Source organism: Macadamia integrifolia, unplaced genomic scaffold (assembly GCF_013358625.1).
Source record: "Macadamia integrifolia cultivar HAES 741 unplaced genomic scaffold, SCU_Mint_v3 scaffold367, whole genome shotgun sequence".
Taxonomy (NCBI): Eukaryota; Viridiplantae; Streptophyta; class Magnoliopsida; order Proteales; family Proteaceae; genus Macadamia; species Macadamia integrifolia.
In genome coordinates this window covers 324,897-347,800 of record NW_024869711.1, presented here as the reverse complement: position 1 = coordinate 347,800, position 22,904 = coordinate 324,897, and the positions used below count along the sequence as shown (strand labels likewise).

The 22,904-nt window shown below is 39.7% G+C and overlaps 1 protein-coding gene across 3 annotated transcripts in view; it reads right to left on the bottom strand.

Moving 5' to 3' along the window:
* Nucleotides 1-9,395: 9,395 nt before the first annotated feature.
* Nucleotides 9,396-22,904, bottom strand: part of LOC122068269 — a 64,406-nt gene continuing 50,897 nt past the window's right edge. For all 3 annotated transcript variants that reach the window (XM_042632143.1, XM_042632141.1, XM_042632142.1), the window contains 2 exons: nt 10,118-10,208; nt 9,396-10,026 (listed from right to left, as the gene is read on the bottom strand). In XM_042632143.1, coding sequence (XP_042488077.1) covers nt 9,678-10,026; nt 10,118-10,208 — 440 coding nt within the window. In that variant the 3' untranslated portion in view covers nt 9,396-9,677. The remainder of the gene's footprint in view (nt 10,027-10,117; nt 10,209-22,904) is intronic.

The following is a 22,904-nucleotide window of genomic DNA, read 5'->3' as shown; positions in this document are numbered from 1 at the left end:
GACCTCGGCTCAAACCCCCACCCCAGGCATACATTGTAGCCTACATATATATCTTAAAATACAGATATAATACCTGTTTTATCCGTACATAGCCTTATGGTAGGTGCACGTACACGGTTTGGGTACTCCCGTCTCTTCTGGCACTGGCTCGGACTTGTCGGGCCAGCCGGTGTTTAAGGTCACCCGTGCCATCATAGCCCATAAGGAACCCGCTCTAACATCCTCTGGCTCGGTTCCTGCATGGTTAAACCGGTTCAACCGCGAAATCAGACCGGGTTTAAGAAGCGGGATATTACATATATCCCTAAGATTTCACATATTATTGTATTCATCACGGGCAGTAGGCTAGCTCTCCCTCATTAGAGATCATCAGAATGTTGTCCAACTCAGCCATGCCAAAAGAGATATCGACCCCTCCACCCTCGAGGTGATCCTCATCTTCTCAATGTTGCGATTCTCACATCGTAGGTTGCAATAGAAGCGCCTCACAAGAGTTTGCTCTGATACTACCCTATTCACGCCGTCACACTCACACATGCCACACCCTACTCTTCACATGGTACAGCATGCCGGCACTGGATACCTTGTCATACTTACTCAGCTTGTTTACCCTAGGACCCTACTCTAGGAGAGTCCACAAACCCACATCCAATATGTTATACATAATCAGAATCAAGAATTTTGCAACGGATAATTAAAGTCAAGTAAGGATAATATTCACCCAGTGCATCTATGTGATATTGCTAGTATATGTACAAAAATTCAGAATTTACTTATAATGATTCATATAATACATTAGTCCAAGTATCCAAAATATATGTACACAAAATGAATTCCTTCCACTTGTGAAACCATCAAAAACTGGACTGTTATCTATACTCATATATATACAAAAAGAATCTCGATATCATATCTCAACTAAACTGTCCACCATATACGCAATCATCGCTCTTGCAATCAGGTCCATGACTAAAATCGTCAAAATCCGGAATATATGCTAACTTATCCAAAACCATAGCATCATGCCCAGTACCAGTAGCCTATAGGTGACTGCTCTCCTCATCTATAGATCAAAGGAAAATAGGGGGTGAGCACTAGTAATGCTCAATGAGGGGTGGGGGAGAACAAACACACGCATCTATATTCAATGCATGTTCCATATATAAAGAATGATGCTCATGAGTCCATTTAATTAACTATATAATTTTTCTTAGTCTATTATTAAGTCTCATCACCTATGGGTAATGTGCTACGCAAAAGAGGTGGCATTCCCTACCCTATACGTTGGGCCTTTAGGGATACAAGCTCGTTGCAGGCAGAAACCTGTCGGTCCTGGTCAGAGCCTGGGTCCCCCGGCTAACCCCTACATGGTAACCCTGTATAAAATGATCACCAAGCATAGTGTACGTCATATACTGTCCAAATCCATAACTGATATCACACATCTCATCACCAAATGCACTACTGATCAAGCAGCCACATACGTCGAGATTAGTCCATGCCTAACCCCCAACAGACAAGGGGTGTAGCACTTGGGGTTGTGATACCTAGCCAGCATACTAGATGATGCACAATCCATTCATCCATACCACACATGCATACATGAGCATCTGCTCATGACCCATCTCACTTACCTTACCCTCCATATTTCCATCACCATCATTTTCATCATACCATATACATAAAAATAGATGCAAATGGAGAAAATAAATGCATATGCACAAGCATAACCAGTGATGCATAAACAACAGTAATAAACACACCAAAAGAAATAAGATAGAGGGGCACCCACTAACCTAAAAAATCTGACTCAGTTCCCAATTTTCCAAGTGTAGAACTTATTCCCTTACAGTTAACTGGAACTCCTAAAATCAAAATTATATACATATATTTATCAAAATAAACTTGATTTGATTTACATCTCAATTTGAGTCACATTATATACCCTTATAAGCCCTACAGATTCCCTCTCAGACCCACACTTTGCTATCAAAGTCTGAGAGCAAAAAGGTCTCTGGAAGGCTAACCAGTTGGAGACCCTGGCCCGACCGACCGGCCGGCCGGATGTCTCCCACCGGTCATGCCATTTCTGTAGAATTTCAATTCTACCTGCTCTCCCTGTAGATTTCTCCACAAACCTGGTTTTCGTTACCTTAGTTTTGTACTGAACCTTCACAACAGTATCACAATACTTAATTTCCATCACTTAAATCATAAATTAACTAATCCACAAGTTAATTTTGATTAATTACACAATTTCAACGGAAATCCCAAAAGCATACCTCATTTTTACATATTCTCATTCAGAGGTAAGGGTTAGAGTAAAATCTTCCAAATCAAACCTAAATCTAAGGTTGCATGCAGACAGTTCTTCATAAATTCCACTTTGCATATAAAGATCAGACCTCAATTACTTGCATGCAAAGTTAAGATATTCCAAGAACATAAATTATGTAGGAATCTCACTCCTTCACAAGTTCTCTTGATGTTCTAACATTTCCGGTAAAAATCCACACACATTAACCACAATCGGTCATGGTAGTTGTGCATCATTATATATTTTTCCAACCAGTTCTTCAAATCAGAAATTAAAACCTCATATGGTTAGGATTTCTACAGAATTTTTCCAGATTTCCTTCTATTCCACAGATTCCAACCCAAATCGGTTCTTACCCGTTCCATTTCTGAATTTTTTTCTTGTTGTTATAGGTTAATACAGAAGAGTAAATGATTTACCTTATAACTGATGCTTCCAACAGTGATCTAAGGGCAGAAATCTCCTCCCTAATTTTCTTCTCCTCTCTTCTCTTCTTCTCTTCTTCTCTTCTTCTCTTCTTCTCTTCTTCTCTTCTTCTTTCTTCTTTCTTCTTTCTTCTTTCCTCCTCTTGCTATCCAAATGAGTTTAGTGTGAGAAGAAGGTCGGTGGTGGCTCTTTTATAGCCCCACTAACCTCATATTATATATATTTATAATATATATTACATACATTTATGTATATACATATATAGTTATAATACTTATACAATATGATATACATATATATATATATATGATTACATACTTACAACTAATTGTATCTCAAGATTAATTTAGTTTTTATGCATTAATTGACTCTCTTATTCATGTCAAACCCATGGAAATAGGCCCACATGTCCAATTTCCAAAAGTGGGACCCATTTTCAGCCAATTTTGGAATTTCTGTTCACATGACAGGTAGGACTGTAATCCAAAATTCTCTAGCCAATTGAGCCAGACTTGCTCCCCCTTTGGGTCTATTGTTCCCCCTATCACTTCTAGTCCATTTTAAGGGTTAGTAAGCACCTGTTGGCCCACTTTGCTTGCTAACTCTTCCAACACTATTGGCAGGAAGCACAGGTACATTCTGGGTCATCCTTTCCTTCCTAGCATTCCCTTGCTGTCAGTCAGACTAGTGTTGGCTTCTCCAATCTGCTACTCTTACCCATTCTCAGTCAATGTAGAGAGGTGAGATTTGGGGTGTTACAAATTATTCTTTTTCTGATTAGAAAAGAATAATCACGTGTACGGGTGCCACAACGAATGTGTACTTTTAATACAACATGTCCATCTTGCTCAGAATTTCATCCTATTTGCAGCCATTAAAAGAAACAGGACCTCTTTAGGTGTAAAAATGGATATATAGAGCCCGGTAATCCCTAAAGGCCTATAAAATACAAATCTTGTAAAAAGAGAGTAAAACCCATGATAGCTCCTTTCTAAATATGTAAAAATCCATGCTATATAATCTGGATTTCACACATTAATGTGCTCATCAGTGGCCTCGGCATCGAAAAGAGTAAATGAGAGGGGTGAGCATGGGTATGCTTAGTGAGGGGTGGGGGCAAGAAAGCACACACAAATAGATAATGCAAGCATAAGTAGACAAATAATGCAAGTACAAGCAGATAAAGAATGCCATGCATACTCGAGCAAACTAGAACAAATGATGCAATGCATGCCCGACAAATCATATGATGTTAATAATCCAGTTTTATTATACATTACCTAGCAACAATTTCTAAGTCCAAGGTATCAATGCTACAGCAACATAGCTTGTATCTCTGGTCCTAGAAAACCCATCGGTCACCTAGTGATACAAACTAGATTATAGATCAGGAGCCTGTATGTCCCAGAAAATCCATCGATCACCCTGCAAACCCCTGATGGGTAACCCCAGTCCTACAGCCTCGGTCCTGAAAAACCCATCGGTCACCAGAGCTGTCGAACAGTCATGGTCCTGAAAAACCCATCGATCAACCGTACTGTAAGGAATGCAGCCATGGTCCTGGAAAACCCATCGGTCACTCATACTGCATCACCACCCCTGGGATCAGTCGGTACCTAACACCCTACTAGCAAGGGGTGTAGCACCATGGTCTATGAATACTAACCATGCATTCTATATGCATCCCATCATACACCAGTGGCCCTCACTATAATACCGACCTCTAAGCCTATGGTTGGCCACGTCGTGCCTCAAACCATTGATGTTACAATCCTAACCACCGGTCACACAACACACACCCTCTGAGCTCTAGGCCCACAGTACCAGATATGCACCTCGGTCACACCACGCCCAAAACCGTCAAAGCCACAATCATAACTATGCTATTGACCTATAGGCCCACGGTACCAGAAACAGGGCTCGGCCATACCATGCCCCAGTGATGAGCAAATTTATGTGTGAAATCTTAGATAGTAAAGCATGCAGTTTACATATTTAGAATGGAGCTACCTTGGGTTTTACTCTTTTTTTGCAAGTTTTTTATTTAAAGGCCTTAGGGACTATTGGGTGTCATATCTCCAATTTTACACGTAAAGATGTCCTGTTTCTTTATATGGCTTCGAAGAGGATGAAATTCTGAGCAAGATGAACATGTTGCATTAAAAGTACACATTAGTTTGGACAACCGTACACATGATTATTCTTTTTAGGCCAAAAAAAGAATAATGGACCAGAACTAAACCGAGATGCAAGCTAGCCCTTCCACAATTGTCCCAGGGGAATATTCCAGATGCCAACAAGATGGATGGACCCACATAGGGTGTTGCATTCTCTTTCCTCCCCTTGTGCGATTTACACTCTCTCTCCTATCTTTTAGGAGATTTTGTTGAAGATTCTTTCCACCTACTTAAAGCACCAAGGGCATGTATGAGATTTCCTATTAAACTAGAAGATTGGTCAAAAAAAAGCGTGAAAAATCGTCTAAAGAGGGGTTTGAGCTCAAGTTTGAAGAGAGAGAGAGAGAAAAACAAGGAAATAAGAGAGAGAAAAAAAAAGGAAAGAAAGAAAAAAAAAAAAGGGAATAAAAATAAAATTGTGGGAGATCTTTTTTCCTACTTCCTCTTTCCTATTTTCTCTCTTCTCTCCCCTCCACCTCACAAACAATCCAAGAGGGGCCCACATTTGGGCATTCTCCTCTTGCCTCCCCTATTTTTTCTCCCTTTTTCTCTTTTCTCTCCTATTTTCCACCTCATCAACAAGAATTTCAAAAACTCCTACCATTAGGAAAACCAAATAGTTGGATTCTCTTCCCTATCTCCATTCTCTCCATTCTTCTCTTCTTTCCTATTTCCACCTCATCACATGATCCTAGAAGACCACCTTAGCTTTCTTTCTCTTTTGATATTGCCTTCTGTGTGAATAAAGAAGATTCATTGAGTGTTCTATGTGCTCTTTTAACGTGGATTGCAATGTGATGATATTCTCTCTCTCAAGAAAATGAAAGCTATTATGATTTTTATCCGTTGAGTTGTTTTGTAATCCAAGAGAACCTTTAATATTGTTTAAAGAGAAGATTTTGTAATTCCCTTGTTAATTATAAGGGAGAGGAATACCTAAAAGGCAGTATGACCCTGCGCTAATTCTAGGGGCCAACGGAAAACTACATGAAAACATCAAAAGATTGGGAATTTGTCTTCCATAAGGGACGAGGCAGCTATTTTTCCCCCTTGTGTCTATGCGCAAGAGCCACTACCTTTTAGGCTTCTTTTTCTCTAATTACAATTAAAAATTTTCCTTTCTTAATAAATACATTCTTGAGGAGATCCTCCGTAGAGGTGGTTGTTCCATTAATCCAAATGAAAATACCATAATACCACAATCATCAAGCATATTAGATCATATACTCGTAGCCATAGGCCTCAAGGAAAGAGATGCATCAGTGTAAACAATTGCCTTCAAGTATTTAACAATTGCCTTCGAGTATTGTCTTGTAAAGAATTCAAGTCAAAGAACCAAATTGATGGAATGAAAGGAAGATTGCAGTCATTAAATAGAGAGATTTAGAAGTTTAAGAATTGATGAAGAATGAATTCAATGTAAAGGTTCATTGAAGATTATAAAAATGAAGCCAAAGCTTGGAGAAAGGAGAATCAAGAAAGTCATTACTTGTAATTAGGAACTTAGGATAGCACACTGATATGAATTTTGTATTTATGGAATACATGGTATTGCATTCTCAAGTTTATTCTAGCCTAAATGGATCCTAGGAGGTACCCAATAACTATTCAAATAGACACAAACAAGGTTGGAAGATGTTGGTTACGACAAGTTATGTCAGCTACTGTAGTTTCAGCAAAATATATGTTCAAGGGCATTTTGATCATTTCAAATGGAACTTTAAGAAGATGGCTTCTTCTGAAAAATTGTAAAGCATCGAGTCTTGAATCCAACGCAACTTTAATCCTCTTGATCTGAGTCTGGAGAAGAAAGTTATGCACATTTATGCACAATCAGTCTGAATGGGAGATGCAACCGGATTAGAATCTAGATGGCTCTGTAAAGCAACAGGATTTGAAAATTTCTGAACTGGAAAGTCGGACCAAAATCCAGTTGAAAATTGGCAAGCCAAAACACTTGAGGCAGCTGGTTTTTGAAAAAAAAAAATTGTTAGAGCTTGACTTAAACAAGATTTATAAACCCAGATTCCTTACCTTTAGATATACAACTACTACCACAATTAAGATCATTATTTTGGACTTTCAATTATCAAATCAAGTGAAGAAAAATAGGGGATCAAAGGGCATTCAACTCCAACTCAACTCAAGTGCTCTTAAATGTTGATCCCCATATCTTCTCTCCAACTATTCATCTTCAACAGAATGATCAAGGAGCTTTTCCAAGTGCATCATTCATATCATATTACACTCACACAAGGCGTTCGGTAATATTTCATAGTCTCGACTGTACTTAGATTAGTGCAAAGACCCTCTCATCCTAAAGATATTGTAAGGACCTCTCATCCTTGAAAAATTAAGGACCTATTATCCTTTAAATAGATTTTATAAAGGATCCTCTTATCTTTTAAAATTATTTGTAAAAGTGAATTTCTCCACCTATTGTATTGAAAGGAAAATACTAGTGAAATCCTCAAGATGATCTTGAATGGACTAGATGTCCATAGACTCAAGAAATCGAACCACTATAAGCATTGCATCTCTACATTATGCAATTGCTACTATGAATTTATAAATTATTACTTTGCATAATTTAGAAATTCATATATCATTGTAAGATATTGAAAAAAAAGGTAATTCCACTATGATAACTTGTTCACCCCCTCTAGCTTCTCCAACACAAAGAAACATAGTAGAAGCAAGGATTTGAGTTTTAGTCAAGTAAAAAAAAAAACAAATTGTTGTAGATTGAAGTGTAATTTCATTTCTGGCCATTGATGAGCCATAACCAACCTAGCTCTTCTCAGATCGAAGGGTCTTGAGGAGTTTGGATTTAGGATGTCACTAGAGGTCATTCGTTAGCTACACCCAACTCCCAAGGCTATAAGTATCAGCCCCTCCTCACACGTCGAAGGACAATTTTTTTTAGTAGAGTCATACTTTTAAAGTTTGTAACAAGAGATCCATCCAAGACTTGCAGATTTGAGCTCCTTCTCACCTGAGCCTAGCCCACCCCAAAGCTAACACTTCTCTTTGATAATCTTCTCTACACCATAAAAAATAAATAAATAAATAAAATTTTAAAAATTTTAAAAATTTTAAAAATTTTAAAAATAACTAAAAAATAATAATAATAGAAATAAAAGAAGAGTCCAAAGTCCTATTGAGGAATGTGGCTTGGGTATGATATTGTTCATTGTTATCAACATAGTCAACACACTCCCGAAGTGATACATGTTCGATTGGAGTTGGCTCATTACTTTAGAAACACTTTTAACAGATACATCAGTTTGTAACTCAATTTCAGCGTCCAAACATTGAAAGTGAAATCATGAAAAATGTGGCTTTTGGGGTCAACTTCACATTAGCAAAAGAATCGGATCAATTGAAGTTCGTGAGAAAGAGATAGACCAGTTAAGTAGCCATCGTGTTCAACAAATCTAAGTCTTAAAAACACCCTCAAAAATGGGCACTTGTTTTAAAGGCATTTAAAAAGGAAATGTTCAGAATTTGACTTTTTCTGTACCTTTGTAAGACAAATGGAAAACGTGTTTTAAATGCGTTTTTGCTAACCATGGTTCTCACACCTACCAGCACACTGTTGTTGCTGATCAGTGAGAAATACCTTGATGCGATGCCCAATGCATTTCAGTCGTTGGGTATGCTTGTGAGCTTCACATACTTTCGTCAATAGCATTTCCCGACATTTCAATTCGTAATAGGAAGCTGCATGAAGCATATTTATAGGCACATTCATTACAGCCTCAAGGGTTGGGGCTTTAATTCAAATTACATCAAGTTGGACCTTTGGCTCTGCCCTTTACTCTCAGCCTCTTGCAATCTCAAACATGACCAGTTCTATTGCCAACCCAGCTTCAAATGTTCCTACAATCGGACACCAAACAGAACCTATCTGGATAGTGCTTGCTTATAGTGTTTTTTTCTCTGATAGCACTGCCAAAGGTAGAATTTTCTATGTTTTTTAACTGATCTTTAGCACTCCATCTATGGCTTTGAAAAGCAATTCATTTGGAAAAACTTTGTCTCATCACAGGCAATTGTCAAGTCTCTTACGTGTCTCCATTTCAAATATCTATTGAAGAATATATAGATTAATTGAATTTGATTAGAGGAATTATTATCCATCAATTAGTGTAGATGTAAGACAAAACAAGTACAACACACACTTGGGGGGAGCATTCACTATTGAGAGATAAAAGTATACCAACCACAATGCAGGTTCATCTTTATCATTCTTCCATCTTCGATTTTTCGCCGAAGTGCAGATAAAACATGTGGCTTTTAGTGGCTATCGTATATTTCTAGAGGATAATGAAGTTTCTACTTCCCCAAGCTCTATTGGGAAGATGGGTTTAAATCTACAATCTGTGTCCTCTGCTGTTTGGTTACGGCAACACATCCGTGACTAAGCCATGTCTGGATGAAACTCTGATCTGAATTCTCGACCAGACTCCGAATCAAGCAATCATCACATTTGAGGGCACTCTACTAATCTGATTCTGTAAATCAAACATGAGAATCAAACAAACAAAACAAAAGGAAAGTAAAGACTTGCGACCAACATAGCATGGTGACTGGAGACTTGAAAAGAACTACAGTGTCTACACTAGAATCTCTTGACGGTTCCCTTTGGCTTCAACAGTCAGCATTTCTCCACAAGTTAAAACGAAAACCCTAAATAATGCATCCCTATCCTTTCCAGTTTAGTGTACATTAAATGATACAATGAACAGACGCAATTATGCTTTTCCTCTTCGCCTACCTCTCCTCCTGTATTTCCCCATTTTCTTTACCTCCTGCTTCTCAACCTTGGTGCTATATTTACCTGCAAAGCTGTCACCTGAATTTACCAGAAGTGGGTTTTGTAATGAATCTCCGTACTGCTTGTCAGATCTGTTTTGAGACCCACTGACAATGCTGTCAGTTTCTTCCATGGTTGGAATCTCTATGAAAGATTCACTAAAAAGTTCACAGTTATCCTCCAAATGGGCGCCTGAATCCGATTTCCCATGGTCTGAACTGATTGAATTTGGCTCTTCCTCATCAGCTGGTCTTAGGCCAGGATCTGAATCCACTCCTGCAGACAAACTGCACAAAACAGCTAGATTTCTTGGGCTTCCAGTTCCAGCTAAATTAGGCAACAAAAGAAAATAGATTGAGCAGGCCTTATAGGGGTCACCTTGATGCAAGAGAAGGACCATTAGTAGTAACTCTTTCTCCCAGTACATTTTCCTCTTTCTGTGTCACATTCCCATCCACAGTTCTTGAATCTGCAAAGACATTCTAGATATTGTTGAAAAAGTACCAACAGAAAAATCTTCTGGAAACCCTGATATAAGAATGAAGACCACAACACACTTCATTTTTTTTTTTTTTTTTACATCTTAAATAATTAACTTTGATGAATAAAGAGAATGGTAAAACCCTAAAACATGACTTAGGAGTGACTCCCAATATATATATATTATTGTACTTTGTCCCATTAATCCACAAAATTGTACATGTTGAGTACGCTACTCCCAAAATATATAAAAGATCGACTCCTTTCTGATCCACAAAGATTGTCTATTGAAAGGGAAAAAAAAACACACACACACACATACACACATTGTAAGGAATCATTACTAATATTCAAACTTCACACTTTCTCTAAATTCTTCATGATTGCCCTCATCTACAACACAGATTTCAAGTTCATATAGTGTGATGATGTATAAAATGGAAAAGGAACTGAAAGTCATGCATTATATTCTGGAAATGGGCTAACATATGGAACAGCTAAAAGCGCAATAATGTGGATGGGGGCTAATTATGTTCCTGCTTATTTTATTATAAATACAGGTTGAGGTGGAGAATTGATCCTTCCACGCATTCAGACTATATCTCTCATCAATGAGATAAAAAACCAAAACCATGCGAGAAGCGATAAGAGGGCTGTCCTCTATCTGCGATTTTTTTTATTCTTCTTTTTGGAAATTGAGTCTACCTCAAACATTGAGGATCAATTCTCCCTTGTTGAAGATCAAGTACTGCATCTGTGGGAAGCACCTATCAGGCTTGCAAGATTGAAGAAGACTACACCCCATCTGCGATTTCAAGGATTCAGGGTTTTCCAAAACCCTGACTCCATCAATTTCAGTTTTCCCCTCATACCAGTGGCCTTTTCTGCCAAGGTTTTGTGGGTGATCTGCATATTCTCCAGGATTAACTGATCAATCTCTACCATCCCTCATCAGAAGAAGCTAAATTTTTAAGGAGTTTCTCATCAGCTCTACTGGAAAACTCGATCCAAAACTGAGTTGTTTCTGACTGCTGATTTTGGAGATATTGGAACTCGTCCCATTTGAGTTGATTTTCATACAAATCCCATCATGTCAGATATTACTACTGCCAGTTCAGGTACTGATCGCCAAGGCCGAAATGACCTCCCTTTCGCTGGTCCATCAAATTTGATGGTACCAATTACCTGATGCGGCCCATTTCTACGTATTTGACTATTTCTGGTTGTGGACTTACGGGACACATCACTGGTACCTCAGTGAAGCCACTCGAAACTGGTCCTCCGCAGGATTGATGGATCTCTAATGACTCTCTGGTAATGTCCTATTTACTAAATTCTATTCAACCAAATATTGCTCAACGGTACTTGTCAGATATTGCCACTCAGATATGGACTGGTGCCAAGGATACCTACAACCAAGTGGGAAATGATGCACTAGTGTATGAACTCGGTAAGAAAATTCATGACACCACTCAGAAAGAAAGATCATTTCCCAATACTATGCATAGCTCCATAGTCTGTGGCAAGAGCTAGATCACTATGCTGACTACCAACCTACCAGTGTACCCGACATTGGCTGCCTACCACAAGCATGTGGACAAGATCAGAGTTTATGATTTTCTGGACGGTTTGAATGTTGAATACGATCATAAATGTGTTCAAGTGCTTAGCAGATCCCCTTTTCCTACACTGAAGCAGTCTTTTGCCGGTTCATACTGAAGAAAGCCATCGTGATGCTATGATCCATCCTCCTATTATTGATAGATCTGCTTTACAAACTCGATGCAATCCCAATCCCATATCTGATGGGTATTCTCGCACTAGTGATATCTCAAAGGAGATTGTTAGATGTGAACGTTGCAACAAACCATGTCACACCAAAGCTACTTGTTGGATAATTCATGGGAAACCTGCTGATTTTGAGGCCAAGTGTGCTGCTCGTAAGACCAAGAACAAGGCCAATCACACTGAGACACTTGCAACACCTACTCCTACAAAGATTGGTTTTTCCCATGAAGGTCAAGCTTTCCGTCGACTACCAAAGGCTTCTGCTGCTTCCACTGCATCAACTTCTTCCGCTCCTTCACATTCCAACTTTTTCATTCAGGTATTTCATTTGTGGTCATTGTGCATCAAGAGTCATTGACTCCAGTGCCACTAATCACATGACTAGGTCACCTAACCTATTTCACCAGTATTTTCCCACCTCAAGCAATGATAAAGTTCAAGTAGCCGACGGTTCCCTCTCGTCTATCTTTGGAAAGGGTTCTGTTTGTTGCTCTCCATGCATCACATTATCCTCTGTTTTACACATTCCTAACTTTACTACTAATCTTTTAATCTATTAGTAGTCTTGCTAGAGATTTGAACTGTAAAGTAACATTTTTCCTTCCCGATGTGTCTTTCAAGATCCACTAACGGGGAAAGACGATTGGATATGGTAAGGTGCATGGTGGTCTCTATTTTCTTGACAATGGTGGTCCTACTACTACAGCATTACCTTCTCAGCTTCATCAGAACAATATCAGTGGCACTCTCGATTGGGTCATCCTCCTCCAGGAACTTTAAGTTAGTTTCAGAATGTAATCAAGATGAGTTTTTTTTAAGGCTTGTGTTTTGGCAAAACAAACTCATTCTACTAATTTATCATTGATTAAAAAAGTATTTCCCTTCTTTATATGATATATTCTGAAGTGTGGGGTCCTTCTCGTCGTACTTCCATTTCTGGTCATTAGTGGTTTGTGTCTTTTATCGAATGTCATTCTCGCAATACTCGAGTATATATGATGCAACATAAGAGAAGTGTTTTAGTGTTTTCAGTGACTCCACAAAATGGTTCAAACTCAGTACAATGCCATTGTGAAGATCCTTCGTAGTGATAATGGCAAAGAATACATGGAGAATCAATTCCAAAATTACCTTGTTGATCATGGAATCATTCATGAGATCGGTTGTATCGACACCCTGCTTAAAATGGAGTGGCAGAAAGAAAGAACCGCAATCTATTGGAAGTTGCTCGAGCTCTTATGTTTGCATGTCACGTCCCTTCTCAACATTGGGGTGATGTTGTACTCAATACTGCCTATCTCATCAATCTTATGTGAACTCGGATCCTTGAATCCCGTGCTCCAATTGAAGTTCTACAAGGGTCTTCCACCTTTATTGTTCCGCCCAAGATCTAGTTAGAAATAAGGACTAGGGTTAGAGATGAGGGAAGAAGAGAGGAGGGAAGGAAGACGAGGGAGAAACGATGGAAGAAGGAGAGAATGGGAGCAAAATCATAGGTGAGATTTCTTCTCACCTCACCTATATTAGATTCAAATAGAACTTTGGGGAATTACATATTCCTCCCTAAGGGAGGTGAAAGAGAAATAAAAGAAATAACATAAAAGAACAACTTAACATAAAGTACTTCCTAATGTACCCCTAATACATATATTCTAACACTCCCCCTCAAGCTGGAGAATAAATGCCATACATTCCCAGCTTGCATAAGAGGGTACTGAATTGGTGAGGAATGAGTCCTCTGGTGAAGATGCCTGCCAATTGGTCACTTGTCCTCACAAAAGGAGTGCAGATATTACCGGAATCAATCTTCTTTTTGATGAAATGCCGGTTTACTTCAATGTTCTTTGTTCTATCATATTGCACTGGGTTGTGTGCAATGCTTATTGCTGTCTTCTTGTCACAGTAGTCTCATAGGTCCCTCAGTGTCATACCCCAACTCGAGAACTAACCAACACAGCCAAGTGAGCTCACAAACAGCATGAGCCATTGCTCTGTACTCAGCCTCTGCACTGGATCTAGCTACAACCAGTTGTTTCTTGCTTCTCCATGTGACCAGTTTACCACCCACAAATGTGCAATAACCAGATGTAGATCTCCTATCAGAAATGGATCCAGCCCAATCAGAATCTGAATAGCCTTCTATCCTCAAGTGATTGTTCCTGGCATACAAAAGGCCTTTTCCTAGAGAGGACTTCAAGTATCTGAGGATACGGTACACAGCATCCAAGTGCCCATTCTTGGGTGCATGCATAAATTGACTCACTACTCCCACTGCATTAGAAATGTCTGGGCGAGTCAGAGATAGATAAATCAGCTTCCCCACTAGCCTCTGGTTTTTCCCTGCATCAAAAAGGGAAGGACCACAATCCTCTCCAAGCTTATGATTCTGCTCAATAGGAGAACTTGCTGGTTTACAACCCAACATTCCTGTTTCCTTCAACAGATCTAGAACAAATTTTCTCTGGCATACATTAATTCCCTTCTTAGACCTTGACACTTCAATACCCAAGAAATATTTCAAGTGTCCTAAGTCCTTGATCTCAAACTATCTGGCCAGATAAGTTTTCAATCTAGATATCTCCTCATTGTCATCTCCAGTTACCAAAATGTCATCAACATACACAATCAATGTTGTGATAATGCCATTACCTCTCCGGGTAAATAATGTGTGGTCCGCTTGACTCTAGGAATATTCATTTTTCAGAATGGCCTGTCTGAACCTCTCAAACCAAGCGTTGGGTGACTGCTTCAGACCATAAAGTGCCTTCTTTATGAGACACATCTTACCATCGGCTGCCGGAAACTTGAAGCCAGGAGGGCGTTGTATATACACTTCCTCCTCTAAATCTCCATAGAGAAAGGCATTCTTCACATCCAACTGATATAATGGCCAATCTCTATTTGTTACCACAGATAAAAGGACTCTTATAGAGTTATATTTGGCCACAGGAGCAAAGGTCTCCTGATAATCAATTCCATACACTTGACTGTACCCTTTGGCCACCAATCTTGCCTTGCACCTCTCAATAGCACCATCTGATCGGTACTTGATCGTATAAACCCATCTGCATCCAACTGGGATTCTCCACCTGGGAAGGTCAACCAGTTTCCAGGTACAATTCTTCTCAAGAGCCATCATTTCCTCTGACATGGATTTTTTTCACTTAGAGTCTGACATAGCCTCGGTAACAGTCTTGGGAATGGAAGCAGAGGAAAGAGCAGCTATAAAAGTAACACCTGTAGGGGAAAGAGCATCATAGGAAACAAACTAGGCTATAGGATTAGTATAAGTTCTCTTACCCTTACGAACAGCAATAGGAAGATCCAACTCCAAATGAGGAGAGGAGATGTTACCTGACTGAGGAATGGGAAGCTCAAGATGTGGATCCAAAGAGGACTATTGGCAAGTCTTCTTTGTCCTTCTTGTATACACAATAACAGGTGCCTTTTCTATACAAGGTTCCTCCACAGTAACGTCAACCACCCCTTTATGTTTACCAATATCAAAGGAGAAAGGAGCAAAAGACAATAGGGTAAGAAATGGAATGGCATCAGCAGCCTTTTCACTTTCATTTCCATTCTCCCCCTGAAGAGGATGCTGATGAGGTGCAAAGTAAGGGACAGACTCAAGAAAGGTGACATCTTTAGAAAGAAATCGCCTACGAGAAGAAGAGTCATAACACTTGTAGCCTTTGGTGGTGGAAGAATACCCAAGGAAGAGGCATTTTAAAGCCTTGGGATCGAATTTGGTGTGGGAGGATTTGTTAACATGCATATAACAAACACAACCAAACACCTTTGGAGGAAGGGTGAAAGCAGGAGACTGAAGAGACAAGAAGGCAATTGGGTTTTGAGACCCAAGAATTTTGGTAGGCATGCGATTAATGAGGAAAGCTGTAACAAGAACAGCTTCAGACAAAAAAATTTTAGGCACATGCACACCAAACAAAAGACTTTGACCAACGTCTAACAAATGACGATTTTTCCTCTCAGCTACCCCATTCTATTGGGGTGTATAACACAAGCAAGTTGATGGATAATACCATTGTTAGTGAAAAAGTCTTACAGACCACCATACATGAACTCCCCCCTTTATCAGACCAAACAATTTTGATTCTAGTGTCAAACTGAGTATGGACCATTTTATAGAAATTTTTGAAGGCATCATAAACATCTCTTATGCGTCATAAGAATGGTCCAAGTACAACAAGAAAAATCATTAACAAAAGAAACAAAATAACCATGGCCAAAGAGGGAGGTAGTGGGACAAGGTCCCCAAACATCAGTATGCACAAAGTGAAAATGAGCAATAGATCTATTACCATGATAAGGATAAGATGAACGACAATGTTTAACAAAAGTACATTCGCAATGAAATACATGAGAAGAAGAAAAAGATGTAAACAAGTGAGGTAATTGTTTCCTCATAACAACAAAAGAGGGATGTCCCAAACGCTGATGCCAAAGCATCACAGAGTCTATAGAACTAGCATCACTACAGCCACATGCATAGGACTATGGTGTAGTCAAAAAAGGCAACTACGGCTCCAGACGATATAGGCCGCCCTCCTCACATCCATTGCCAATAATCCTCTTTGTCACCAAATCCTGAAAGAGGCAATGAGAGGGAAAAAATGTGATACAATAATTCAAGGTTTTAGTTAAAGTGCTCACAAACAATAGATTTAGGGTAAGGTTAGGGACATGAAGGACAAAAGTGAAATGGAAGAGGTAACAGGGATACTGCCTTTACCAGAGATAGAGGAGAAGGTACCATCAGCTACCCGGATCTTATCCTTACCAAAGCAAATGGAGTAAGAGTTATAGTGATGGGACGTACCAGTCATGTGGTCAGTGGCAGCAGAGTCAATGACCCACGACGAAGCTGTGGAAGGTGCAGTGGTGGTGACATGCATAGCAGAAGCTGAGGAATCCTGTGAGGTAAATGGGCCATCAAGCTAAGAAATGAACCAGCGCAGCATTGCAATATCATCCCTAGAGAAGGAGCTGTTATCTTCCTGTGAAGAGTCTTTAGTATTAGCCTCTGTCATAATAGCATAGGTTGTAACCCCTCCTCTACGGCCACCACGTGTGCTAGTAGATCCACCACCTATACTAGGACGGCCATAAAAGACCCAGCACCTATCTCGAGTATGTCCAAGTTTCCCACAATGATTGACCTCGGCTGCCTCCACGCCATTCTCTGTGAGAAGTGGAGGAAAGAGCAGAGCGCTCAAGTGAAGTTGTAGAATCTATGGCACCTCTCCTGGTTTCTTCATTCAGAAAGTAGCTACACACCTCATCAAGTGTAGGTAGGGGTGACCAGCCCAAAATCTGTACCCGAATCTACTCATATTCTGAATTCAGCCCACCTAGAAGTATCAGAACATGCTCTTTTTCAAGAGTTCTATAGACCTTGGCTTCATCATCGGGATTGGTCAAATGAAGATCTCGGTAATGATCATACTCCTCCCAAAGTCCTATAATAGTGTTATAGTAGTCAGAAATGGACTTAGTCCCCTACTTCATAGAGAGTGCCTGCTGAAGAAGCTGGTAGACCTTCACAGAGTCACCTACCCTGTCATAGGTCGTAGAGACACTATCTAAAATATCCTTTGCAATCTCCTTCCTTATAAATCTCCTACCTATCTCAGGTTTCATGGAGAAGAGTAGCCAAGTCATAACAGTAGAGTTTTCAATCTCCCATTTCTGGTACCCCGGGTCTGCGGCAGCAGGAGCCTTGATAGCCCTAGTAATATATCCTATCTTCCCTCTACTCCACAGGGACAGCTTCAGAGAGTGTGACCAATCCAAGTAGTTGGTACTATCCAACTTCACAAAAGAAATCTGGGTGTTAGAATTGTCAAAGAGAACCGAACTGGGGTTGGCACTACTTGACCCACCCAATGTACCCTCAAGAGGTTCCGTGAGGTCAGACATAATGTTAGGATAGTCCTCAAACAATGCCAACACCAATGGAGATCCAAACCAAAAGGGGATGCACAAGTCCCAAATATTGTTTTCTCATAACCCAAAAAAAAAAATTCCCAGCGACCAGTAAACCATGGAAATTTGATGGAGGAACACAAGAGGCCACTTACAACGATAGGGCTTCATCCACAAGTGCATACAATCATCATAGAAAATAACATATCCACCAAATGGAACCAAAAAAATTCACTACCTATAGTTTTTTATCCAAAAAAAGGTCAAACCAGAAAAAACGTTGATACCTGGCAGCAGGCAAAGAAATGAGTTGTGTTCCCACAACACAACTATTCAGCAAATAAGGCTTGGAGGGGTCATACAAGACCCTTAGGCGATTCTATCCAGATAGGCCACATCCTAAAACAATGTCGCAGGAGAGAGAAATGAGCATTTGAAGCTCTGGCTGGTGGTAAGGCTAGGGAGACTCCTCCTTGTGAGCTTCAATCAGTTCAAGTAGCCTTCAAATCTCCCTCCAAATGTCTTTGTATACTCCATTGAGTCACTTCGTATACTCTTCTTTACATAGGATAGCCTCTAATGGACCCCTTTTTTTCTAGGGTTCCAAGAGAGACTCAAAGAATGGAACTAGAAGACTGAGTCAACTCTCAAACCCTTGTACAATGCTCTGATACCAAGTTAGAAATAAGGACTAGGGTTAGAGATGAGGGAAGAAGAGAGAAGAGGGAAAGAAGATGAGGGAGAAACGATGGAAGAAGAAGGAGAAAATGGGAGCAAAACCATAGGTGAGATTTCTTCTCACCTCACCTATATTAGATTCAAATAGAACTTTGGGGAATTACATATTCCTCCCTAAGGGAGGTGAAAGAGAAATAAAAGAAATAACATAAAAGGACAAGTTAACATAATGTACTTCCTAATGTACCCCTAATACATATATTCTAACAGATCTTTGGTTGTGTCTGTTATGCTCGGGGAACTCGATCTCTTGGTAAACTAGAACCATATGGACTCCTCTGGATCTTTCAAGGGCATTCTCCTACTCAGAAAGGATACAAGTGTTATCATCCACCTTCTTGTCGTACTGTGGTCACTATGGATGTTATCTTTTGATGAATCGGTCTCCTATTATTCTTAAACACTTCTTCAGGGGAGAGTCCTAATGAAGATGTGTTTGCATTTCTTAATGTCTCGTCTTCCATGTTCCTTCAGAGAGTCGAATTTAGGGGGAAGGGTGACAAGAATATGGTTCCAACTCAAGGGGAGATTCCTCCAGTCCATAAGACCATTGGCAAATTTCAAAAGCAAATTGTGATTCAATCCTTCAGGTCTATCGTAGGGGTTTCACCAAAAACAACCAACTCCAGACCACCACCACCACCACCACCACTATTGCACCTTTTCCTATTCAATTGCCGACCTCGGAGCTGAAGCATATTACTCCATTTGGTAAGAGTATTTCTGAGTTGCATATTGCTCATCGTAAAGGTACTAGGACTTATACTCAACATCCCATATCCCATATTGTTTCTTATGACTCACTCTCTAGTTCCTATCGTACTTTTGTTTCTTCCCTCTCTTCCGTTCGTATTCCACAGAATTGGCAAGAATCTCTCGCAGATAAAAAGTGGAAGGCAACAATGATAGAAGAAATGAAAGCCTTAAAAAAAAAAAGGCACTTGGGAACTAGTGGTTTTTTCACCTGGGAAAAGACCAGCCAAGTTAAATAAAATATTTGGTGATAAGATCACCATTTTTATAGTCTATGTGGATGATATTGTAGTAACTGGAAATGACGGTGATGAGATCAGCATGTTGAAGAGTTTTCTTGAACGGGAGATCAAAACAAAGGATCTTGAAAAGCTAAGGTATTTCCTCGGGATTGAGGTTGCTCGCTCTTCTAAAGGCATCTTTCTCTCTCAAAGGAAGTATGTCCTCGATCTGTTATCTGAGACTAGGTTGTTAGGATGTCATAGATCTGTTATCTGAGACTAGGTTGTCAGGCTGTCATCCTTCTGATACACTTATGGACACCAATGCAAGGCTCAAGGACAAGGAGGATGAACCTGTTGACAAGAGTCACTATCAACGACTGGTCGGCAAGCTGATTTATCTCTCCCATACACGGCCTGATATTACTGTTGTCGTGAGTTTTGTAAGTCATTTCATGCATGATTCTTATAATTCTCATATGGAGGTTGTCCTCGCATTCTGCAATACGTGAAGTCAGTTCTAAGGAAAGCGATCCTTTTATGCCCTCATGGTCATCTACAAGTTGAGGCTTATACTAATGTTAATTGGGCAAGGTCTCCCGACTGAAAGTCCATCTCAAGATATTGTACCTTTGTAGGATGTAATCTTGTCACTTGGTGTGGCAAGAAGCAACATGTGGTGGCAAGGTCCAGTGCTGAGCGGAGTTCCGTGCAATGGCACAAAGAATCTCTGAGTTGTTATGGCTCCGATGTTTGCTCCAAGACCTTGGTGTTCATGTCTATATCCCTATAAAGTTATATTGTGATAATAAGGCTGCAATTAGCATTTCTCCCAAAAACACATGGAGACTGAAAGGCATTTCATTAAGGAGAAGTTGGAAGATGGGCTGATTTATGTATCCTTTGTGAAGTCTTGTGGTCAGTTTGCTATTATATTCACTAAGGGTTTAGGGGGGAAAGTTTTTCATCTTGTTTTAGTCAAGTTGGGCATGTGTGACATCTATGCCCCAACTTGAGGGGTAGTGTTGAAATATGTATGCGATAGGGGCTAATTTTGTTCCTTCTAATTTTATTATAGAGAAAATTACATTGCCACCCCTTGAACTTTGCCCTCAAATCAACACCCTCCCTTGTCTTTTCAAAGGCACGAACACCCTATCTAGCTTTGAAAAATGACAAATACACCAATGCCGTTAGTTTAACCAGTTAAGTGATGTAGTAACTATTAATTTATATGGTGAAAGACTATTATACCCTCACCTCAAAATCCAATGCTTTATTTAGGCTCTCTCCATTGGCTATCGTATCACAGGCGAACTTAAGAAGGAAAGGACCGAGATCAGGATTGTCAAGAGAAGATTCATCGATTTTCGGCTTCTCCGGTGTTTTCTACTTGCCGGAGCTACGGTCTGAGGAGTGAAGGCTTAATCCGTGACGAGGCAAGAGATGGTGGTCGCTTCGGCATCGGGGATCTAACCCTAGGGTTTGAGATTTCAGACCCTTCTTCAGATTTTGAATCTCCCGATCGCCATTGGAGACATGAATTTGAAGCAGTGTAGCATTTGGAGGAGTTTTTAGGGATACAAGACCAGGAATCTCGACTTCAAATAATAATTGAACCAAAAAAAAAACCACTAATTTTGGAAGTGTTACTCTCAGGACTAGAAGTCCAATAGCTTGGTAAAGATATGAATAGTTGCAAAGCTCCACACATAGATGAGGAGCTCTGAGAGAGTGAGGAGGAAGAAGATAGAGGAGATGGGGATTATCTACGCAGTAACATTCTCCATGGTTGCTTACAATTCACTTCTCATCATCACAAAGTCTTGATATTTTAATTAAATTAGTTATTAAATTAAGGGGGAAAAGGGTGAAATACTAAAATCCACCATTAATGCTCTTTTTTATTCTTTTTCACCATTTTCTTTCGCTCTTTTACTGACCTGAGAAATCTAATTTAAGGATGCCCAACTACCCTAAAGACCTTAAGTCATGGACTTTAACTGTAACCACCTGCCACACAACCGACCCTTCTTTCCATTGAAATTTCTGAAGCAATCGAGTTTGAGCAGGCGATTTCAATCCTGGATGTTGCGAGAGGACTAGACCACGCACTCGCAGCATTCTCAGGTCATATGCAGTTCGGAGATACACATTCCATGCTCTTTCAGCTTGACAAATCGATTGCCTGTTATGATGCTGGTTATAAAATCAATTGGAGAAAAGTGTTTTTAATTGGCAGCCATCATAACAACAGTTGGGGCTGTGCTTCAGACCTGCACACTCCCTAATCCTCTCAAGATCTGGTTTCTCTTGCCATCGGCTAGGGTTTCATCCTACAAAGCCTTGAATGATACAGAGCAGGTGAATGAAGCTCCTCCTCTAGCAGAGGTTGAACAGTTTCGTTTTTTCCAGCTTCATCTAATACTTTTCGAAATTAGCTGGAAGATTTACCTTCACCGGAGAGTTGGAGTAGAAATTTCGCCGGATAATTGCAGATTATCAAAGCCCAAATCTTCTTCTTCTTTTCAGCAATACTCAAGATTTGAAGATCGATTATGTTCAAGATTTCTAAAGGGTAAAATAGATATTGTACTTATAAGTGTAAGTTGAATGTTTGAGGTGAGGGTATAATAATCTTTCACTATATTAACTAACAGTTACATCATCACTTCTCTGGTTAAACTAACGGCATGGGTGTGTTCGTCATTTCCCAAAGCTAAAGGGGGTGTTCGTGTCATTTTTGAAAACACAAGGGAGGGCATTGATTTGAGGGCAAAGTTCAGGGGGTGGCAACGTAATTTTCTCTTCATTATCAATGGACAGTTTGATGTGGAGAATTGATCCATCCAAGCATTCAACCCTAAACATTGCTGTTAACAGTCTTTAACAGAGGGAGTATATAGTTCATTATAAACCCACAGGTCAGGAAACTCATAAAGAAAGATTGAGAGACCCAATAGGATGATGGGTTAGATTGCTTTGGATCCTATGATTACGCTATGATACACCAAGGCATGGCTACCATATTCTCAAATTGCACACCGTCTGATTTTTATTCTCTACCATACACCCAAGCTAGAGCAAGTAAGCAACCATACATCAAGCGTAACACAAAAGTATCTAATATTCCGTAGACATATTAATATATTATGACATCTGTACATATGGGAGCATGTTTCTATTGTAAAATTGTAGTACAGATTATGAGACATGGGATTTAGAAGTCAATTGAGAGT